The following is a 22,675-nucleotide window of genomic DNA, read 5'->3' on the forward strand; positions in this document are numbered from 1 at the left end:
GCACCCCCACACATAGACACACACATACACACTCATACATGCAAATGCACCCCCACACAGACACACACATACACACTCATACATGCAAACGCACCACCCCACACACATATACACATTCATACATGCAACACACCCCCACACACAGACACACATATACACACTCATACATGCAAACACACCCCCACACACATACACACTCATACATGCAAACGCACCCCCACACACATAGACACTCATACATGCAAACGCACCCCCACACACATAGACACACACACACACACTCATCTCTGTGACTGCGTGACTCAGCAATGGGAACTTCATTAGCATAATAAACCATAGTAACAACAGATAGCAACAAATACATTTAACTAAATTCATCTTTTGTTCTTGAATTTTTTAACTTTTAGTAGCACAATAGATATTTGCTTAATCTTTTTCTTGCAGTTTTTGGCCAGGGATGGGTTTCAACCCACCACCTCCAGTATATGGAGCCGGCACCCTACTCATGTGAGCTACAGGTGCTGCCCCCGATATTTGCTTAATCTTATTAAAAAATGGCTCAAAACAAATAATCTAATCACACTGTACTTGATAATGCCCTAAGTACATTTTCTTTCAAGTAAAAAAAGTATGATTTTTATAATCATAACTATAATTTAATACTGTTATAAATGTACTAACAAAAACAAAAGCATATAATAAAAAGAAATAGTGATATAAATATAGGAAGGAAAAAGACAAATTTAAAATAACTGCAAATACTATAGTTCTTTACCAAAATAACACAAAAGAAAGGAATGAGGAACTACCTTAACGGGTGGATTTTTAAGCACTTTTGAGACACTATAAAAGAGAAAATAAGTCTACTTAGTAGCAATGAAAAAGAAAAAGGCATAGGTATAAGCCCAGTAATCAGAAAGACGTTATTATACTTTGAGCACTTCTTGAAGAACATAAAATAATATTTAAATGAATGAACAAACAAACCACTGTGTTGAATGGGATGACTTCATATACACTTGCCAATTTTATCTCATGCAATATAAATTATTAAACATAAAATATCTAGACATGTTGAAGCTCACATAAAGATCATAAATTTCACTTAGAAAAATAACAGGGATTGTTGAGAAATTTCTAAAAGTAGAAATTGCAATAATTACATCGGTATATTAATAGATTAACAAACAAATAGACAAACAGATGAATTGAACCAAAGAGTTGAAAATAAGCTTTAATTAGATATGAATTTATTTCATGGCAAAGGTAACATTTCAAATCAGTAGATTAAAAAAACAATTCAATAAATTGCCTTAGAAAAACTAGCCAACCTTTTGGGAAATTCTATACCTTACCCTTCACACACGGACAAAGAAGGTAAACACACAGGCATGTAAACACATGCACACATATCTTCAGAAGAAAAAGAGTAAATCTGTATTTTCAGTGTTGGGATGAGCCCTGGAAGGTGGGAATGAAACAGATAAACAAGACGAGCCTCCTTGTCCCGTCTCAGGCACGCTGGCCCCAGCAGGGTCAAGGCCTTTGCATCTCCTGATGGATCGGCCATCCACACTGCCCGACAGCATCAGGACTGGCTTACTTCCTTCAGGTTTTTACTCCGATGTTCTTGTTGAGATCTTTGGTCTCCCATGGAACCCCACCCTAATCTCCTCATTTCCCTATTCCTTTTTCCTGTACTCATTGTCCCCTTTGCACTTGCCACCATCAAACGCATTGCACATTTTTTACTTATTTGTCATGTTTATTACGTAACTTCCTCAACTAGACTCCACAGGTCATAAAAGCAAAGCTGCTGTTTCTGTTCTGGTTGCTTCTCAGGCCTATAAGACGACTTGGAGCTTGCTCGGTGCCCAGGAGTCAAGGAAAGAAAACATTAAAAGTTTGCGGAAGAAGTAAACCTAGAGGAAACTATATAACTGAAGTCAAAATGGCAATGACACTAGTGCTATAAGCTGCCGAGAAGCCTAAACTGGGTAAGGAGACAGATGAGCCCATTAAAATAAAAATTAGAACATCACTAAGGACTTTGGCAAGAGGAGTTGGGAAAACCATTCTCTCTTGAGTCTTTTGCATTTCTACACAGGCGGCTAACAGACATACCGTCTTCTGTTTCAGAATATCTTTTCAAGGATGTCTGCATAGTGAACCCCCTTAGAAGATACAGTATCCTACAGCTTTGGAAGATGGACCTAGGAAAAGCAGGCATGATTCCTGCCATTATAAAAATTTCGGGGCTCTCTGGCTCTAAGGATTCCTCTCCTATAGGGCAACTCATGGAAGGTACAGGTATCACGGTCATTACAGCCCCTTATGGAAACTGGGGCTCAAAGAATAGGTGCCTCATAAATTATCCTTCATCTCAAACCCAGGAGTCTTGGTCCCTTGCCAGCATCCATGGTAATATTTATATGTACAACACACACACACAACTTATTACCAGTATGTAAGTAGGGTAAAATCTCAGACCTTTTACAGTTCTAGAGAGACAAATAGCAAAATAACAGAACTTTGTACATATACACCAGTAGTAGTAATAACATACTGTCATTCAATTCCCCTCAATACAATATTAAATAACACCTAAGAAACATCACCTCAACTTTCCTTTCACCTAGACAACGTTCAGTTGCATAAGATACGTGGAGGACCGTCCAGCACAGTCATTCATCTGGCCATCACAACTCTTAACTACAAGCAACATGCACACTTTGGCTGGCTTTATGGTCTCGGGGGAAGAATGAAAGACGTGTGGAGCAAAACTTCCCAGATGATGGGAATACAAAACAGAGCTGTCTCAAGAAACCCCAAAAATCTGAGTAATAAATGCTTATTTTTGTATGTCACCAAGATTTTAATATTGTTTGTTATGCAGAAATAGCTGACTGTTATAAAACCCCAAGTACCAACACTTTCAATATGATAGAAGGTTTATTTTACACTTGTGTCTCCCTCTATATATAAGTAATCAGGTGTAGCATGAGGGCCCCTCCTACACAACGTTACCCCAGGATAAAAGTACATATCTTTTCATTCTACCTTCCCCTCAAAATCATCCTTATCTCTAATTCCAAAATAGCTCCATCCCTTATTTCCAAAAAGTAGCAGGGAGAAAAGGTGTCAGAAAGACAACTCGCTTTCCTTTTAAAGACATTCCAGATTTTTGGTCCACTAAATGTCCTCACTTCCCATTGGTCAGTTATAAGTCACATAGCCACATCTAACTTCAAAGAAGGCAATAAAACATTTTATTTTTGGCCAGTCCTGTGTTTAGCTAAAAACCAAGAAGTATGTCATTGTGAACGAAAGAGGGAATGGAAATGTGAGCCCCAGTAACAGTCTTTGTCTCAGTCTATCCATGTGGCAACTCGAATATCCATGCACAATCTCTTTCCTTCACGGAGAACATACGTGTCACTTCCCCAAAGAGAGGCCCCATTTGGATTGTAGCTTTCTTAACATAGCTAACAATTAGTTTCATAATAATGTTGAGTACATTGGATACTTTTTCTTCCATTCTTGAGATACTTTGCTAAGGAGGACATTTTCCAGCTCCATCCATGTAAACATGAAGGAGGCAAAGTCTCCATTTTTCTTTGTGGCTAAAGCTACAATCCAAATGGAGCCCTAGACTACCGGGAAAGGGGAGGGGGGAAGCAGAGGGGGGAGGATGGGTGAAGAGAATGATATTGTGGGGATCATGCCTATAATTTATCCTATTAGGGTACATGTGAATTTGTCTAAAGGTTGAATATAAATGTCTTAACACAACAATTATGAGAAAGACATGATGGCTATGTTAGCCAGTTGGATAAGAGTTTTCCAAGCTGCATATGGAATAAACACACTGTATCCTATGATAGAATTAATGTACACAATTATGATCTAATAAAAAAATAAAATTAAAAAAAAAAAAAGAGAGGCCCCAAAGTTTAACCAATTACTGCAACCAGCAAAACGTCTCTGACATCTGGGAATGTGCAGCCCTATGCATTAAGAATGGATATGGAGCCTCATGGTTTGGCAACCTATAAACTAAAATATAAGTTTATCTGTCCCAAACATACTTAAGACTTACAAGGAAATTCAATGTAGCGATCTAAACTGCCCCTCTGAGCAAACGGGGATTGGTAAACACGTAGTAGTCACTTTTATTACTGTGGTAATAGTCACATCCCACTAGGTAGGAATTACAAATATTTCCTGATCCAACCTTGGAGGAAGTCCCTTGGTTAGGCACATCTGGAAGCCCCTGATTTTTCTTTGATGAAATGTCCATTTTCCCCCAAAGCCCTTAATTCAACCCTATGAAAGGTGCTTTCCCATCTTTTTCCTCCCTTGCCATGAATCAAATAGACTTTATGGAGATTACTCTTCTTGGAAACTGTAATGCTTTTGTAGCCAGTTTCTTGCTGGTCCAACTTTGGCAGCCTAAGGATTTCCTTAGAGGTTCAACAATTACAGGCTTTTGTGGACCATATTGTTGTTTCTTATCCACACAATTTCCTCCAAAACTTAGTAAGCTTCCAGGCAATTTGTTCTGGATTAGTTCCATGTGTAAGTAACTACAGCCACATATCTAATCAAATGTAGTTTTTAAGCTTAAAGATGCTTGTCTTTTCCCTATTACCCTACGGGCTTCGCTCACCTCCCCGTTGGATGGAAGACATATCCAGGGTATCGGGACCATTTACACTGGGTGGAAAAAAATACCCTTAATTTGATTTTGCCTCTGGTCTGGCTTCCAAATCTGGCAAGGCATCGAGCTTATCTCCTACTCAGGCAGTGGCTTTGAAGCCCCCAATTATAATTCCTTTGGTTTGGAGTACAGAAAGAATTCACATTCTGAACCCTTAAATGTCTCAAATTATAGGATTCTCAGTGAAATTATTTTGCTTACCCAGCACAAAAGTCTTTCTTAACAGAACTCTCTTTCTGTCCACCGCCGCCTGCACACTGGCTGCCTCATGACCAACTTCGTCTTTGTCATTAGATTTTTCTGGATGAGCAAGAAGCAATCAGTACCTTAAAATTCTCCTGCTTTCCTGTGATGCCTCCTAGGGTTTGGTCCCCCTTGGCACGTGGTCTGCCTTTCAATTTTGCCAGTGCCTCGCCTCAGCCTCCTTAGGGGTCAGTCAGCTTTTCAGACTCCAATATCTGGGTCTCTTCCCCTGCCTCCCGACTGCCAAACATAGTATGCTGCATATCTACGTCATGCCTTTTCAAGGACCTCACTTCTAGCACCAAATTCTGACTTAATTAGGATGTAGCTTTGGAATGTGTTACGGACACTCACGTACAGTACATAAGTAAATAGAGGTATAGCCTTCCTCATTGCAGTCTCAAGGTGATAGCTCAGGGCTTTTATGAGAGACTCGGGCTCTTTTTATCATCTGACTTCGTCATGTCTAAGATATTCCTCTTATCTACACGGTGCAAAATAACTCATCACCACAAACACTTTTTAAAGTAAAAGAAAAGAAAAGGAAGGCAAAAAAGCAACATTTCTTTCCTTTAAGGACACGTCCAGAAGTTGCACAAGTAAACTCCAAAGGACCTTGGAAAAATATAGACTTTGCTCCATAGCCACATGCCCTGCTGTGACACAAGTCCTTTCATTCAGGGAAAAAGGGTAAATGGATATCAGGGAACAAAAAGTCATTTTTCTACAACTTTAAAGCAAGTGACTTGTTGAATCTGATATGTTGGTGTACTGTGAACCAATATTTATAAGAACAAAAAGAATTAAATTGACTAGAGCATTATTTTATAAACAGCTGCTGCTCTAATGACATTTATATTTTCCAAGGGATAATATACAAAATAAAAATTGTAATATAACTAAATGTAAATGTACAGCTTACTGTTTACATTAAATTCCTTTTACATAATAGGCATTTGGTAAATAGTTGCTGAATGAAAGAATAAACAACCTGACCAGTTAACAAATCTTTGCTAAACATATGCTATTAGACACCAAAGAGACTTTTTTTTTTAAATTACAATGTATGTTCTCCTCATAAAAGAGGTTGGAAGAATTTTTCTTGATGATACTGGTAATTTAAAGTATTGGATACACCTTATAAAGGTTATGAACATAATAATCAAGAAAATTTTCAACAAAATTCCCAATAATTATACAGATAATAATGCTTTTCTAAATATTTTCCTTTAAAAATAATTTTATAATTATAAATAAAATACAAAAATTGGATATCCTCTTTTCAATTTGCTTGAATCAGAAAGTTATTCCAAGAGCAAATGAGTTAATTGGTATTTACTTAGAGAAATTTTATACACTCAAAATTGGTAACCGGTTGCTCTATACTTAAGATTTTATTAAAATTGTGATGCAATTATTTGCTTAAAATAGGAATTTTTTTCAAGTACTTAAATCAATGTAACTATATGAACTCGTTGTTACAACCATCAGTAGTCACTGGTGCTTTTGTTTGAAGAATAAAAATTCATTTAGAGTTTTGAGAAACTGAGAAAAGCAAAAGTTGGAGCTTTACTCTTATTTTCTGAGGCAAAGTATTATTTGTATTTTTCTGCAGTGTTTTACTGTTTTATCTTTCCATTCCTAAGAGCAGAATTTAGCTATCACCACAGATCGTTTTTGGGAGCACACAGTTTCTTTACAAGAAAAGGTCGTGCTCTCTTGCCCAGGCTGAAGTGCAGTGGGCTGATCATAGCTCACTGGGAGGAAGGGGGCAGGGGAAGGAGAGAGGGAGGCAAGCAGAGAATGAGACAAAGGAGATAAGGAAGGGGGGAGGATGTGGTTCCTCTGCTACTGGAGCCCCACATTCTATTGAGGACCTACTGTGTGCCAGATGCCATTACAGATACAAAATGAAACATAAAAATCCCTGCCCATGGAGCTCACAATCTAGTCGGGGAGGGAGCTAACATCACTGCAAAGGAAGTAAAATACATAGGATGTTACACAGGGCAAATCACAAGAAGGGAAACTTAGCAGGGGAACAGATAAGGAGGAGACGGCCGATAGGAGGGAAAGGTGGAGTGATTTTTGAATAGATTAGTGAGGGAGGTCTGAATGAGGTTAATTAGGAGAATAAATCCTAAACAATGTGAAGGAGTAAGCTGGGGAGGGAGGGGATCTGGGAGACAAGATTCCCAGGCTAAAAAAGGCTCTGAGGCTGGACAATATTTGAAGTACCAGAGAAAAAGCTAGAATGGCTAAAGACAAGGAAGCTCGGACTATGGAAGTCAAAAGGCAATGGATTAGAGACAGGTGGGAGAGAAAGAAGCCAATGAGGAGTCCTAGAGGTTCAGCTGAGGTTGCCATTCACTGAAATGGAAACCCTGCAGGATTAGCGATTTGAAAGGATGCCCAGGAGGTCATGTGTATTAGGCAGTCAAGAGGAGGCGCAGAGTCGACAGTTCAATGAAGAGTTTGAGGGAGAGGTCTGAGTGGAAAACCAGTGAGTAGGCAGTTGTTAGGAGAGCGAATTAAAAGCCATACTAGTAAATATGTCATCATAAATCCTTGTGACCCAAATCAAGGTTGCAGTGAAGGCAAGCAGGAGATGTTCTGGGACTGAGCTCCAGGACACTTCAGCATTGAGAAATTAGGAAGATGAGGAGGAACAAGACAAGAATGTTGAGAATGGATAGTCAAAGAAGAAAACCTAAGAGAATCACAAAGCTAAGTGGAGAAAGTGTCACAAAGTAGAAAGATCCTCTGTGCCACATGCTGCCAGCAAACAGACTAAGAGGAGGACTGAGAATTAGCTCCCGGATGTTTCTGTTTCATTGCGCTCAACATCACTGCAGTGAGACTCTGTTATGGCGGGAATTGTTTCTGCCTTTGTTATTGATAAATTCTCAAAAGAGTGCCTGGTACATAATTCATGTGCAATAAAATATATTGATGAATGAATTTCATTTATGAAAATAAAAGTCCAAAATGAGACAAAATTAAAAATGTTTTATGATAGTAAAATGCCTGTTAATGAAAAGGAAATATAGAACATTGCTATAAATCTTCATGTTTTACATGGCAACAATTTCAATACAAAATTCAGAAACAGTGATAGCATATAGAAACTCGGGGAAAAAATTAAAATGTGCATTTCTAATTCCCTCTTCAGCATCCAGATTTATTTTAACTAAGCTTTGCGCACTTTCCATACCATTTTACACTAGTGTTTGCAATGACACATTGCAAATTATAGTTCTTAACCCCACATCAACTTCTTTCAAAAAGCGTTATTTGATTTTATTAAAAGACACTGAAGAACTCCATTAGAATCACTTAGCTATTAAACGTTTCAGAGAATACGCATGTTCTTAAAATTTTAGACTAACATTCTAACAACAAATCAGAGCCTACACTTTCTGAATGCTTTATAAAATTTCCATAAAGTTGAGTTCGCAGTTCAGAATGACAAAATTCCAACATAAATACTAAAATAAATTAATAAGCATAGAATGTTGCTGGCACAGTAGGAATTCAACCGGAGCATGTCATCAAATGAAGTTAAAGCAGAAACATTTCTGGGAAGTTCTTAATTAGATTTGATACTAAGATATATAGATTAAGTGTTTCTGTAAGCATATTTTACAAATAACATAATTGCATGAAGTATTTCATATCCTTAGAGATAATGTGTATTTTCTCTCCAATTTTTAAGCAAAAGAGTACTTGAGTATGGTGCCCTTCCTGTTTCAACGAGGCCAGTAAAGAGTCATATTACTCAGATAAATAACTTTGGAGCAACTAGTTAATCCCAGCCAATGAATGATTTTACGGTATTAGTTGAATACTGGGTGGGATGCATGGAAACCCACCAGCATTTTCATAGGCAATTTGCCAGAGAGCTCGTCAAGAAAAACAGTACTATGATTTCAACTTTGAACTCTGAACTGCACAATTGTGTGAACTTGTCAAATACTCATCCCACAAATAACCTCATATTCTTTCTAAAAATCTTGCCAAATGGAATGAATCTGATTTAGTGGGAAAAAATGTTTAAAGCCAAGAAAAACACACACGTTGTGTACAGAGTGTCAGTAAGCCAGGAAATATTAGTTTGTCTCTATTTGTGATTTCACTTTAAAAGCACACAGTGTTGTTCCTGCTCTAATATTTTCACCATAATTAGTTAGTTTTTCCCCCAAGGAAACCATTTTCTTCATATCTTACTATGGTCGTGCATTATTTTCCTAGAGTAATTAATTCAGCTGGTTAAAACATGAAGCAACCAAAATCAAGGTTTAGATTCTACATCCCCAACAGTCCCCATTCCTGTGCAAGTTACCTACACTATTAAAATTACACCGTGACGTAAAACCCTGCCTACATAACTTTATACAATACAGATAAAGAATAACCCCTGCCTCTTTTCAATTTAGAATAGACTTTTTATAAAAGATATTGAAGGGATAGGGATATTAGCAGAATGAATGAAAAATCTTAATAAAACTAAGAATTAAACTAGAAACTAATGGGAAGCCATTACAGATACAGACTGTAATATAGATGCAAAGGAAACAGCAATGGGATAGACGCAAAAAAAAAAAAAAGAAAGAAAGAAAGAAAAGAATAGATGTGGGCGGCACCTGTGCCTCAAGGAGTAGGTGCCAGCCCCATATATTGGAGGGGGCAGGTTCAAACCCAGCCCCAGCCAAAAACTGCAAAAAAAGAAAAGAAAGAAAGAAGGAAGGAAAAAGAAAAGAAAAGCATAGATGCTCAAAAAGTAACAAAACCAAGGCTGAGGTAGGTACAGGACAACTCAGCACACCATGCTCAAAACTTGTCACTCCCCCCACCCCTTTTAGGTTTTGGTTTTCCGCTTTTGTTTTTGTATTCTATTCTATTTATTTATTGACACAGAGTCTCACCCTGTTGCTCTGAGTAGTGTGCCTTAGCATCATAGCTCACAGCAACCTGAAACTCTTGGGCTCAAGCAATCCTCTAACCTCAGACTCCCAAGTAGCTGGGTCTACAAGAGCTGCCACCACACCCTGCTAATTTTTCTATTTTCAATAAAGATGGGGTTTCACTCTTGCTCAGGCTGGTCTTGAATCCTGAGCTCAGATGATCCACCTGCCTCAGCCTTCCAGAGTGCTAGGATTACAGGCATGAGCCACGGCACCCAGCCTTGTTTTTGTATTCTTTTTAAAACTCATCCTTTTGAGGTTTCTGGTTTCTGCAGTGGCTTGCTGTCTAGCATATTAATCATATTAGTTATCTCCTGAGAAATAAAAAAGTTCAAATTAAAAGCTTTCCTTAAAACTTTCTGATAATGGTACTCTCATTTAATAGTATCTAGTATGTGGCAGATGGTAGCTATATAGTGACCATTTGTGAATTAATATTAACAGATAACAATTAATAGACATCAGGAATCTGAAGCAATAAAGAAAAATAAAGTTCAAATATGCTATTAACTATCTAAAAATTAAGAAATTCTAAGCATTATAGGCAGTTAAAACAAAACGTCCTAAATGCCTTCAATGTACTACAATGTATTTTTTTCTTGTGTAGATATCTAAATTGTTATTTTAATGCAGCTCCTTGATTTGGGAAAGGAAAAATAATGTAACAGTGGCAATTACCTCCTATAGAAGAGTGCATCTTAATCTTTTAGGGTTCATATAACTCTTTGAAGTCCTAATTTTAAAACAATGAGCCCTTTCTACAGAGATATTCAATCAATCACAAAAGGCCACACACAATTTTGGAAATCTTCATGCCATTCACGAAAACTTGAAAAGGTCCATAGGACGCAGAACAAGAAGATTTCCCACAGAGGTAAGTAGTAAGGTTAGAGATGTGTTACTACCTTTAGAAGGTAAAGAAAGATTAATTCTCTCAGTGCATGGCAATCATATCCCACTCACAGTAGGTGCCAAATAAATTATTTTAAATGTATATTTCCCAAGCTAAAATTATATTTAATAGATATTAATAGACCAAAAATCATTGACTGGTGATATTCAAAGTAAAATAATATTTTGTTAATGAAAATCAATTATATAGCTAAATAAACATGAGAAATACTGAATTAAACCAAGTTAAGCAGGTGTTTCTTTGCTATACAACTTTTCACAGTTGTTACTGTATGTATGTAATATATGAAAAATATTTTATTTCATATATTATGTAATATATGAAAATGGGATAGATTATATAGCATTTCCTCAAATTCTTTTGTCCACGAAGTCCTCTTTTTCTCAAAATATCTGTGACTTATTGTAGGAAACTATTTTATTTATGACACGCTCAGTAAGAACAATTACTTTAATACTCAATTTTGAATGGAAATAACTCTATATTCAGTCTACATTTTCTTCCTCTTGGAAGAAGCCTAGCTATCAGTATAAAAGAAAAGTAATAGCTGAACAAGTTTCTTTGGAAATGTTGTTTAGAACAAGACATATATTTTTATACTCAAATCCAATAAAGGTTATCTCTGATTTACTTTTAAGAATTAAGGGGGGAAGGACAGAGTCACAGGTAACAGAGAAGCAGTTTGAAACAGCATGAAAGGGCCCTGCTGGGAGACTAAAGTGCAGAAAATCCAGCCTACATATTGTGGGGCTGTAATGACCTGAGAAGTGGACACATGTTTGCAATTCTTCCTCCAATGGGGGCATTTTCTCTTAACTTTCCCAGACATAATGTGTATTAGCATCAGCCCTGAAGCCAGGATACAGTTATTGAATAATAGAAACTAACTCTTAATTGTTATATATTTTTTGGAACACATTTTGTACTTCTTTGAATAATAATGCCAAATTTCTCCCAGCTCAGACCTGAACTAAATGACAAAAAGACTTCAGGAAAAAAACAACTGTCAGGAACCAAAATACTGCTCTTCTCCCCACTGAACTTGACCTTATCCCTTACCCTAACCCTATGGAGATGGTACCTATTTTAAAGTTCCTGGGCTCACCCGAGCGGCACTGGTATGACACCATCTACAGCTCTTCACCTGCGACTTGTTTTGTAAGGAATACACAGGGAAGGTGGGTAGTTAAGCCAGAATAAAGCAAAGAAGGGGCAAAACTGTTAGGAGATACTTGATGATTGAAATCAAAATCATAACACTATCGGATGTGGTTCTGAATATATCTAGAAAAGATATTTAAGACAATTGTACTACAAACAATTATACTATAAGGGGACGAAAGTGAAGTAAGGCTTCTTGTACTTCACTTGAGTTAGAACAATGATTATACCAGTAGATCATGATGAGTAGTACCTACAGCAACCACTATAAAAGCTGTACAAAAATATATACTCACAAACAACACAGGTAACTCCAAATGGAATTCTAAAACTCTATAGGAAAACAGGAAAAAGAAAACAAACAGAAAAAACATACATTCTAATATGTCAGTGTTACACTATATGTAAATGTTTCATTGTTCCAATTAGAAGACAGAAATTGGCTGAGTGTATAAAACACCATGGTTCACTCATATGGTGCCTACAAGAAACTCATTTCACATGTAACGTAATAGGATGGAACATGTATATCACGGAAACATTAATCAAAGGAAAACAGAAGTAAGACTATATTAATAACAGATAAAATAGAGCTCAGAGCAAAGAAAATTACCAGAGACAAAGAGACATTCTGTGGTGATGAGAGAATCAGTCAGAAGACAGCAAACGGAGGTGAATACGCACCAGGCAATACAGCTGCAAAATACGAGACCCCAAACTCCTGGAACTGAATGAAAAAAGAAACAAATCCAAAAGTATACCTAGAGACTAATAATTACAGATAGAGGAACGTCCTTCAGTGTGCTAAAAGCATCCTCCTCTACAGCTCGCAATCAGAGTACTTAAGAAAGCCAGAAACACAATAAATCCTGACATGTGAGCAAACATTTACAGCGAGCAAGTGTTGATGAAGTTCAGGACATGCATCTCCAAAATATGGCAGCTTGAAGTTTGAGGAAACGGCAGAAGCAGGAAGGTGTCTTCCTCAAGTTCCCTTCACCCTTCTCACCCAGAGCAGGGCACGAGACCCTCCTGTGAGAAGCCTCTTCCCTATATTCAGAGGAAAGAAACAGCCTTATCTCTGAAATCACAGGGACATCGACAAGAACCTAAAGAAACAGGACTTGCTAAGCCCTCCTCCTCACTTTGTTACCAGGAGATGATGCCCACCTGATCCAATCATACTTTCACAACTACTCGCCCATCAACCCTAAGCAGAAAAATACACAGGTTAACCTATCTCTTTGGGTCTTCATTGACACAGGATCCTCTTCCACGTAAAATTTATATTAAAAAATTGTGTGTGCTTTTCTCTTGTTAGTCTTCCTTCTGTTATGGGTGCCTCAGCCACGAACCTACCAATGGACCTAGAATAGCACAATCTGGTCCTATAAACCCCAGTGAAGTCCTCACTTGCCCTTGAGCTCTCAACAAGCTCTTCATGTGATAAAGATGAACTCAGAGACATCACGGGCTTCTGAGGGCCTGGTTACGTCAAGCAACTGCTTCCCCTTCAGCAACAGTAAAGGACTCACGGAAACTCCCCACCTGCGCTGCCCACACAGCTCAAGCTGCCGGCTGCTCCTAATTTTTCTGCCCAAGCCATGCAAAAGTAAAAGTGCCTATAAAACTTTTCCCTCGTCCACATAGCTTGAAAACTCCAGGTTTCATCAAAGAAGAATTGAACCTACCATCACTTAGGGTAATTAATAAGTCTATAAACTTTCTCTTTTAGAGTGAAATAATTCCCTTTTTTCCAAATGCTGACTCCCCTTAGACTGAGGGATTCCTGGTTAGGTAATTTTAAATGTCAACAACCACTGGGCTACAGACTAAAACTAATTTACATGTATGTAACACACTTTCCATGCATACGTATTTATAAGTAATGTATAAACAATATTGAAAAATCGCTTTTGCTCTATTGCAATATATAACTTCAGAAGAATATTACATTAAACACTGGAATATATGTGACATATATGTACCTTTTCTTTAGGGAAAAGCCTAGGAAAGACTTTAGTATCATAAAGCTGAAAGACAACTTGTCGGTCCATGTAATTCCCACACTAAGTAATATCCAACGTTTCTAAACTGGTTAGTGGATTCCATTCCTTTGAGAAAATGTATTTGCATATGCTCTCAATCTTATGCTGCGACTTATAATAGCTAATAGTTATTAAATGTTTACCTGGTTCCAGGTATTGTGCAGAATATTTGACAGAGTGTAACATCTCATCTACTCCAGACGGCACCTCGCTTGGTGGGGATTCCCACTGTCCTCAATTCACAGACGAGTAAATGGGGCTTCCTGATGTCGGTCCTTTCCCCACAGTACCTCGCTAAGAAGTGGTGAGATCAAGATTCTAATTCAGACATTCTGATCTAAAACCCTTGCTCTTTCCCACTATCCAGTGTTTGTTAATTTTTATTTTTTTTTTTATTGTTGGGTGTTCATTGAGGGTGCAAAGAACCAGGTTGCACTGATTTCATTTGTTAGATAAAGTCCCTTTTATATAATTGTGTCCTGCCCCCAAGAAGTGAGCCAAAGCGTCTGTTAAATTTGTGTCAGCATATGGCTCACCTGCAGTGCTTATTAAACATCGAGGCCCAGGCCATTTCCCCTGGAGATTCTGATTTAGTAGGGTGAGGGGACCCAAGAATCCATTTTAGCAAGAGGCCTACCCAGAAGGCTCTAATGAACAGTTAAGTTTGGGAAATTCCAGACGACACAGTACTAACTAAATCTCTGAAAATTTGAACATGTCGGACCTAAATTCAACTACCTCCTAGCTTTTAGATTGACTTTTTCTTCGAGGAGGGAGAACAGCAGAAATTCTTTCCTCTCCTTTGTTTCCTGAAGATAAAGAACAGCGGATACTCTTTCTTCTTCATTCCTTTTAGAAACTGTTAGAAAACTCCATATCCCCACACATGCATATAAAAACTGAAACATAACTATAGCCTAGGATGAAGGAGGGAAGGGGAGGGAGCAGGGAGGGAGGCGGGTGGGTCCATAGAGGGAGGGTTAGTAGGAGGATCACACCTAAGGAGCATATTGCAAGTACAAGTTGGATCTATCAGGTGTAGACCACAAATGTCTTAATCCTGTAATTGGGTAAATGAGGTGAAGGCTATGTCGTTTAGTAGGATATAAGCACTCCAATTTGTACAAATAATCAACACATTGAATCCCATAATGGCATAAATATATTTATAATCTATGTACAAATGACTTAATTAAAAAAAAAGAAAGGAAACTCCATATCCCAACATAAAAACTATATTGAGAAAACTATATCTAGAAAACATAGCAAACCATAACGTAATGATCATATTAACATATACTATAATAGTAAACAACTAATAATTACAACATCTTTTCTCTTTTATAATTCCCTTTGAATAAAACTAAGATAATCTCTATTAAATAAGCGTTGAATACATCAGATAAAATTAATGTAGAAACAGAAAACATGTTAAATATCAGACTGTTTTTAAAAGTCAAATTTTAAAAAAGAAAGCCAAAAGCTCTGGGAATCCCGAACTGTCTTTGGTGGTTAACTGATGTGATCAACATTTTACTATATGTAGTATGTAGCTGTTGACTGAGTGATCCCTTTCTTTTGTGTACTTTGGCAAAAACCCAACTTAAACATGTTCACATGCACACCTGAAACATTCCTGATAAGATGGGCTTTCACCAAGCTTATTTATTAGATTGTTTTCACTTTAACCAAAGAGTTTGCTAGTTTTACCAAAGACTGTGATCATTCCCCAGCATAAAATCACTCCCTGAGAGCGCCTTAAAATTGGCAAAACTACCCTTTAACTAACATCTCCACAATAAAGAAAATGTTTTTAAACAGTGAATATGTAACAAGGTAACATGTGTTCAAAATTCAGTACATTATCTCTCTCAAACTTTTATTACTGCAGGTGCAGAGAACAACTGCTCAGAGGCTTGCTAAGGGCAAGGTTCCCTTTAATGGAAAACAATTCCATTTATACACCTGTGTTTACAAAGATTATAGGTGAAAAGACCTAGGGACAGATTATGGAACAAGAGAATAACACTAAATGTTACCCTCGCAGAAGTCTGAATCAGTTCCCTTCAACCCTAGGAAAAAGAAAGGGTGAGAATAATCCTTGATCTCATAAAGATATCCCCAAAGATAAGCTGCTCTCAGAAATGTATGTCTAGTAATAAATGTGTTAGATAAGAGAAGACATTTTTATCCCCTCCCTCCAAAGAAGAAACAGTTACCAGGAGCAAAATCTAAGACTTTGTTGCACGTCACTTGTTATGTAGTTACCACTTTCAATCCAACGGGAATGCGCTGAACATCTATTATTTACTCAACAAATATTTGTTGAGACTCTACCATATGTAAAACATCATGCTGGGTATATGGCATGAAGAAAAGATAATGTGAAAGATTATGGGGTCGGTTTTGCAAGAAGCGAAAAAAAAAGACAAGTAAATAGAGATACTAAGTTAATCCATTCCTTCAGCCTTCATGGCCATATTATTTCTCATCAGGTCCTGTCTTGCGTCACCTGCATGGAGGATTAAGTTTCCAACACCTGCTTTTGTGGATACACATTCAAACCACAGCAATGGACATATCCATGTCTTGAAGGCTTGTAAGTTCCAAAACCATTAAAAGGGATGGTGTCTCCCCACAAGTGGACAGGGAAGACATGGGCTCTACTCCTCTCCTGAGTGTGCAGGGCCCCTTACAATTTGATTAAATAAAGTATTAAAAACTAATGAGCCTGTGTGATATTTAGCACTTGATGAAAAATCTAGAAATAGTACTTAAGTATATGATTTTTATTGTGTAATGAGTGAATAAACAGTAAGAGTCCTAATCTCTAGGTACCTACATCTCTTCCTGAACAGGCCCAGGAACTATTTCTTCATGCTCTTAATTCATTTCTTCTGTTCTTAATTTCCTGGTCCTTACAGCAAGGAAATGGTAGCATTATTACTCACTATACCACAGCTTTTTGGAACTTCTTGCTTCTGCAGTTTCCTGACACCAGTTCGTTCATCCTTAGGGAGCTGCCTCATCCCTAGTGCCACCGTGAATGATGCCGGGGGTCAGAGACTCTCAAAAGTGAGTGCACTTCATCCATGGTGGCCACCAAGCCAGTCTGACCCAAAGGCAGGAAAATGTAAATGATAATCTCTTTCTGGCCCTGTTACATTCACCCTGCCTCTTCCTGAACTCATCTGTTCACACTCACAACATTCCTGGAATGTGACCCATTTCAACATTGAAACTGCAATCTTGACTTTCACACCTCACCACCTGTGGGAAGATCAAGGGAGGAGCTGGGACAGAGAAAGAAGAGTCCATTAGAGCAAAGAATGTTCCTCCCTCTTCCAAGATGGCTTAAGACTGACCAGGAGAACAAGTGTCCACATAGATGGAAAACAAGAGAGGACAGGGATCAGAGGGCCCACTGGGAGTTACAGAGCAGTGGTCTTTAAAATCTTTAGAAGGCCGGCCTAGGGCATGGCCACCCTGTGGAGAGACAGGTGACCTCAGTGGGAGATAACCTGTGCCTCAGGTGCAGGTGACCCAGGTGTGCCTCTTCCTTGGAACACACAGAGGATGCCTGGGCCCCCACAGTGATTCTAGCTGAAGACTCAATCTCCCAAAGCTCTGCATTTATCCAGTGTCTATGTGGGGTGAGCCACTGATGGTCAAGGTATCAGTACCACTCTGGCAGCCCTGTCTTCACACAGTGCCAGAACACAGCCCTGTGCCAGTCACCAGCCCTGGAACTCAAGCCCCCTAGAATCCAGGGCTGAAATCCCAAGGACCTGTGTCTGGCTCCCAGTGGAGCAGGAGGTCACAGAATTCCTCAAGCAGGGAAACAAGGGGCCTGCAGTCCACACTTTGGGGTCTTGGCCCAGTACTGTTCCAGAACCCAAGGCCAATTTCAACTAGTTCTGGTCCCAGGAAGCAGATAGGGGCTTAGAAAATGTGGTGAGCCGCAGGTGAGAAGGAAAAAGGCATCTGTCTCTGCAGCTCTTCCCATCATTCTCATGACACTGAGCTCTGCCTCCTGCCAGGTAAGGGGCAGCGTCAGATTCTCAGAAGCATGACCTCATTGTGAACTGCACATCTGAGGGAGCCAGCTGCACGTGCCTTAGGAGAATCTAACGCCTGATGACCTGAGGTGGAGGTGCCATGCACTTGAATCAGCTCAATTCCATCCCACCTCCCCCCATTTGTGGAAAAACTGTCTTCCATGAAACTGGTACCTGGTACTAAAAAGGCTGTGGACCGCTGTACACACCCACATTTAGTGTGTCATTATCACAGTAATCACCTTGTGGAATCAACCTAAGTATCTATCAAGAGATGAATGGATAAAAAAATATGTATACACAAGGAAATATTATTCACCCATACAAGGGAAGAAATCCTGCCATCTGCAACAGCATGGATGGAACAGGAGAAGGTTATCCACGTGAAAGAGGCCAAACGCACAAGGACAAAGACTGCTCTCACCAGTACATGAGACCTGAAACAACTGAACTTACAGACTCAGAGAGTAGAGTGCAGGAAACCGAAGCTGGGCAGCCAGGGGAGGGCCGGGGAGAAGACCTCACAGGGCACGGGGGCCCCGGTCAGCCAGGGGAGGAACAAACACCTACAGCTTCTCAGAGTAATGGCGCAATCTGATGCAATAGCTACAACTGAGCTCTGTACGTTTCGACATCACCAAACGAGTCAATTTCCAAAGTTCTCATCACAGAACAATGTTAAATATTTGAGGTTATGTTATTTAACTTAATATTTCCACATAATACCACTTTAATGCCTATATTTTAATACCTATAAATATATACTACTGCGATTTGTCAACACATAATAAAAATATTTTAAAAGGTAAAATGCTTTAGATGAAATGTCAAAAATATATATCTAAGTATATATATGTATGTATGTGTGTATATATATAGAGAGAGAGACACACACACACACACACACACACACCCCAGTGGTGGCAGCCCTCGCATGGTGCTGAATGTTGCAAAAACTCCTTATCAAAATCTACCCAAAGCAAAATGTCTTACTCTGCATCTGGACTGGGAAGAACTAGAGAGAATCTCAAACGTGATGGAATAGGAAATACGATTATATTTCAAGCTGACACCCAATTGCACAACAATTGTCCTAAGCCTAGCCCTTCCTTGCAGTAAAAAATGAACAATTATCATCAGAATGGAAACTGAAAACACGATGAGGAATTTCGAGGAAACAGTCAGAGCTACCATGTCACAGAACTCATGTTTAATCTCACATCCAAGGAGGGGACCATGTCCTGGCTGGTGAGCTGCTGGGTAGACCTCCGGCTCACCGTATTTTCAGAACATCAGTGTTACCGGCCTCACCAAATGTGTAGACTGCAGCATTTGCACACAGGGCGCCCATTGTAAATAAATCTTTAAGTCAGTAGTTCTATTCATGCAATTTAGAAAATATCTATCAATTATCTGGTTTGCTCATTATAATAGCATCTTTTGGGGAGTTGTTCTCATTTTACTCAAATCAATGGTTGGCAGAATAAAGTTCAGAAAAATCTCTTTAAATGTCAAAGAGAAAGTTGCTATGTTTCTTTTATTTCTGACGGGAAGAAACGCATAGATTTGCAACATCAGACAGATAAGCAGCCCCACGGTTCCACATATCACGAGGCTCTGTATTAGCTCTTAACACATTGTCAGTTACAGCTTCTAAATTAGAAACCTTTGCAACTGTAGGCATTTTGTCAAAACCCATCAAAAGTTAACTGAAATATATAAAAATAAAAGTAATCTAAAATATGTATGAGGAAAATTACAATCATAACATGGAGTCATAACAAATTTATAACAAAAGCACACTTTTAAATGGCACAGTCAAGGGACCCAACGTAACAACATCCTGCCATCAAATTACCCTTATTTTTAAGAAGCCTGTGGTGTCAGGGTTCCAAAAGTGTGGGTACCAGCATTTAGGCCAATAACGTTTGTGCTTGCTTTCAATGACATTTTAGGAAAGAATGGTTTTCCAAAAGCCACTGACTTCTTACCATTTATTTCATCAGAAATTACACCTGCTTTAATCCTGACCATAGACTAGAACACACAACCCTCTCTGATGTTTTGTTCTGTGTAGTTCACTTCACAGTATTTCAAACATTTTTAAATAGTTTTTTTTTACTATTTTTCTGAGATTTAAAAAGCAACCTCAACTACTATAAATATTTTCAGTAGTAAAGCATTTTCCTATAATATAATGCATCCTAAAAAATTAAAATGAGAATTTTAGTTTATTTTTGTTCTTTATTATTTTATACATTCCTATTTCTGTGGTTTGAATTTCTATCTATTGATTAGTTCATAGTAACTGAAACAAATATCTATAAATATGTACATTAACTTTTCACAGGTTTCAAAGTAAAACAGTATTTCCCATGTATGCATTAAGAATTTTTATGTAAACATTGTATAAAACTACCAGTTAAACTACTATTTTAGCAGTTAGATTAAAAAAAATATGAACAATAAAATTCAACAGTTCATTTCACTTGGATCAGAGCTAAGATAGTAACCCGTTATACTGTACAGAAGGCTGTGATTTTTAATGCAATTAATAAATGCTTACAAGAGTATTCCTTGTTTGACATCCTTTGTAATATGTAAATCTAATTTTCCCCTAATTTATTGAGGGGAAACTCAGAAACATAGAAAATCAGTAGCCACTTCTAAGCTCATAAGTCATCTCTTAGGGCTGACCACACATTAGCTCATCCAGAAAGTCTGCCAAAACTTAGATATATCAGCTACAACTACAATTATTACCAAGTAGTTTTAATAGTGTAGGTTATATTTTCCAAATAAAGAAGGAAGGAAAAAATAAAATGATGAAGACAGGATGATAAGATGAGGACAGGAGTACAAGTAAATAAATAAGTGAGAGAGATGGAATTCCTTTAAGCTCACTCAGGAGTCCTTTCATTTGGATGCTGTGGGTGCAGAGGGGGCTGGTAACAGAAGTGGAAGATAGAGCCTATTAGGAAACTCTCCACGTCCTTCCGAGGACAAGGCTTCAGCACTTCAGCTGCACCATTTTTATCTTGGGGAGCTGCACCTAAGATGCCATTTGCAAAGCTATCCTGCTGAAAGGAGAAAGAAAAAGCTTTGAAAATCATCGACCTAATTATTACACTTCACCTTATTCCTTAAACTGGACAGAAAACCATGTAAAGCTCTGATGTCCGAAAGCAAGTTTTAAACTGGCTTTTATTTAAAACTTGAGTTTGGAATAGCTTTATTCTCTACTTGCATTTCCCAGATGGTTCCCACAACACTGGAAATGCCCACCAGTTTCTTCCAAGACCCTCTGACCTGCTCCAGGAAGACAACCGAATCCCCTCTTCAGAGATGATAGATAATTCATGCTGGCTAAGAGGACAGGGGCCAGATGATCCCGCCTTCTTAGCCATAAGAAGTGGACCTGGGTCACTCACAATTTTTCCTCCTGGAATTTTGCAGTTATGATGCACAACTGTCATCAACATCTGAGTGTTTGAACAGAAATACATAAAAAACTGCAAAAGTCATCTATGGCAGAAACACAGAGACAGAGAAGCAGATTCACAGTTAGACAGGAGAGACTGAAACAAACATGCAGACAAAGACAGAAGAAGCTCCGGAGAAACAGTCAAGTTCATTCCTCAGTTCAAGGTCCTGGCTCCTAGCACTTCCTGAGGCCCAGCTGAAAAATGCCTGTCTGTTCTTTTCATCTGGAATCGCTAATACATCCATTCTCTGTAGTTCCTCCAGTTTCTAGATCCTATCGCTATCTCAGCTTTTCCTTCCTCTTGTGTTTTGACTCAGGTAGAATAAGTCTCTGTCCTAAACGTCTAAACACAAATATGGTTTCATTAAAGGTCATAATCTGCATTGGCAGGTGGTCGTTCCTGTTTGCACGACTTGACACATCTCCAGTTCCCACCCTGAAAGGTGAAGCAGGTGAGCTCAGGTACAGTCTGGCTCTCTTCTCCCCATCTAGCCCCTCTCTATCACGAGCCAGAGCAGGGAAGGGGAGCGAACCAGAGTGGAATTGGTGGGGACTGAGAAAAATACATAAGACACGGAAACAAAGGGTGGGACCGGGAGGTCTGACTGAGCTGATGGCTGCAGCCAGCAGCAAAGCCCAGAGTCAGCTTTATTTTGTAGTATCTGTACAGGGTTGTCCAGGGGGGAGGTAGCATAGACAATATGGGGAAATAGCATAAACAAAAGACATAATTTTGGTCTTACAGTACAACTGGAAAATATAAATGACTTTAATAAAGACAAATCTTCATGTAAATGGTTTCTACTCAACTTCATCAACATGTGACAAGAAGTAAGAAGGGCAAGATCAGGAGCATCTCAGCATAGCTGACAAAACAAAGGAAGAACTTTGTGACCTAGTAGTGTCAGCTCAACTTCATTAACATGTTCCAAGAAATAGGAAGGCAGAAATCACAAGGGTCTCTGCCTAGTTAACTGGACAAAGAAAGGGCTACGTGACTTCTGGCAGAGGGAGCACGAAAAGAGGAATATGGCTGTTTGGGGAATGGAGGAGCAGCAGTTGGAGGTTCATTCTCTGAATGTTC

General features: G+C 38.6%; 1 protein-coding gene across 1 annotated transcript in view; it reads right to left on the reverse strand.

Annotated features, from left to right (window-relative positions):
- The window catches only part of CUNH4orf22 (chromosome unknown C4orf22 homolog), a 486,210-nt gene that overhangs the window by 423,563 nt on the left and 39,972 nt on the right, over positions 1–22,675 (reverse strand). Inside the window, exon 3 of the mRNA XM_003790054.1 lies at positions 16,863–16,872. Coding sequence (XP_003790102.1) covers positions 16,863–16,872 — 10 coding nt within the window. The remainder of the gene's footprint in view (positions 1–16,862; positions 16,873–22,675) is intronic.

The sequence above is a fragment of the Otolemur garnettii genome, unplaced genomic scaffold, assembly GCF_000181295.1.
Source record: "Otolemur garnettii isolate 467f Iridium unplaced genomic scaffold, OtoGar3 scaffold00039, whole genome shotgun sequence".
NCBI classification, from domain to species: Eukaryota; Metazoa; Chordata; class Mammalia; order Primates; family Galagidae; genus Otolemur; species Otolemur garnettii.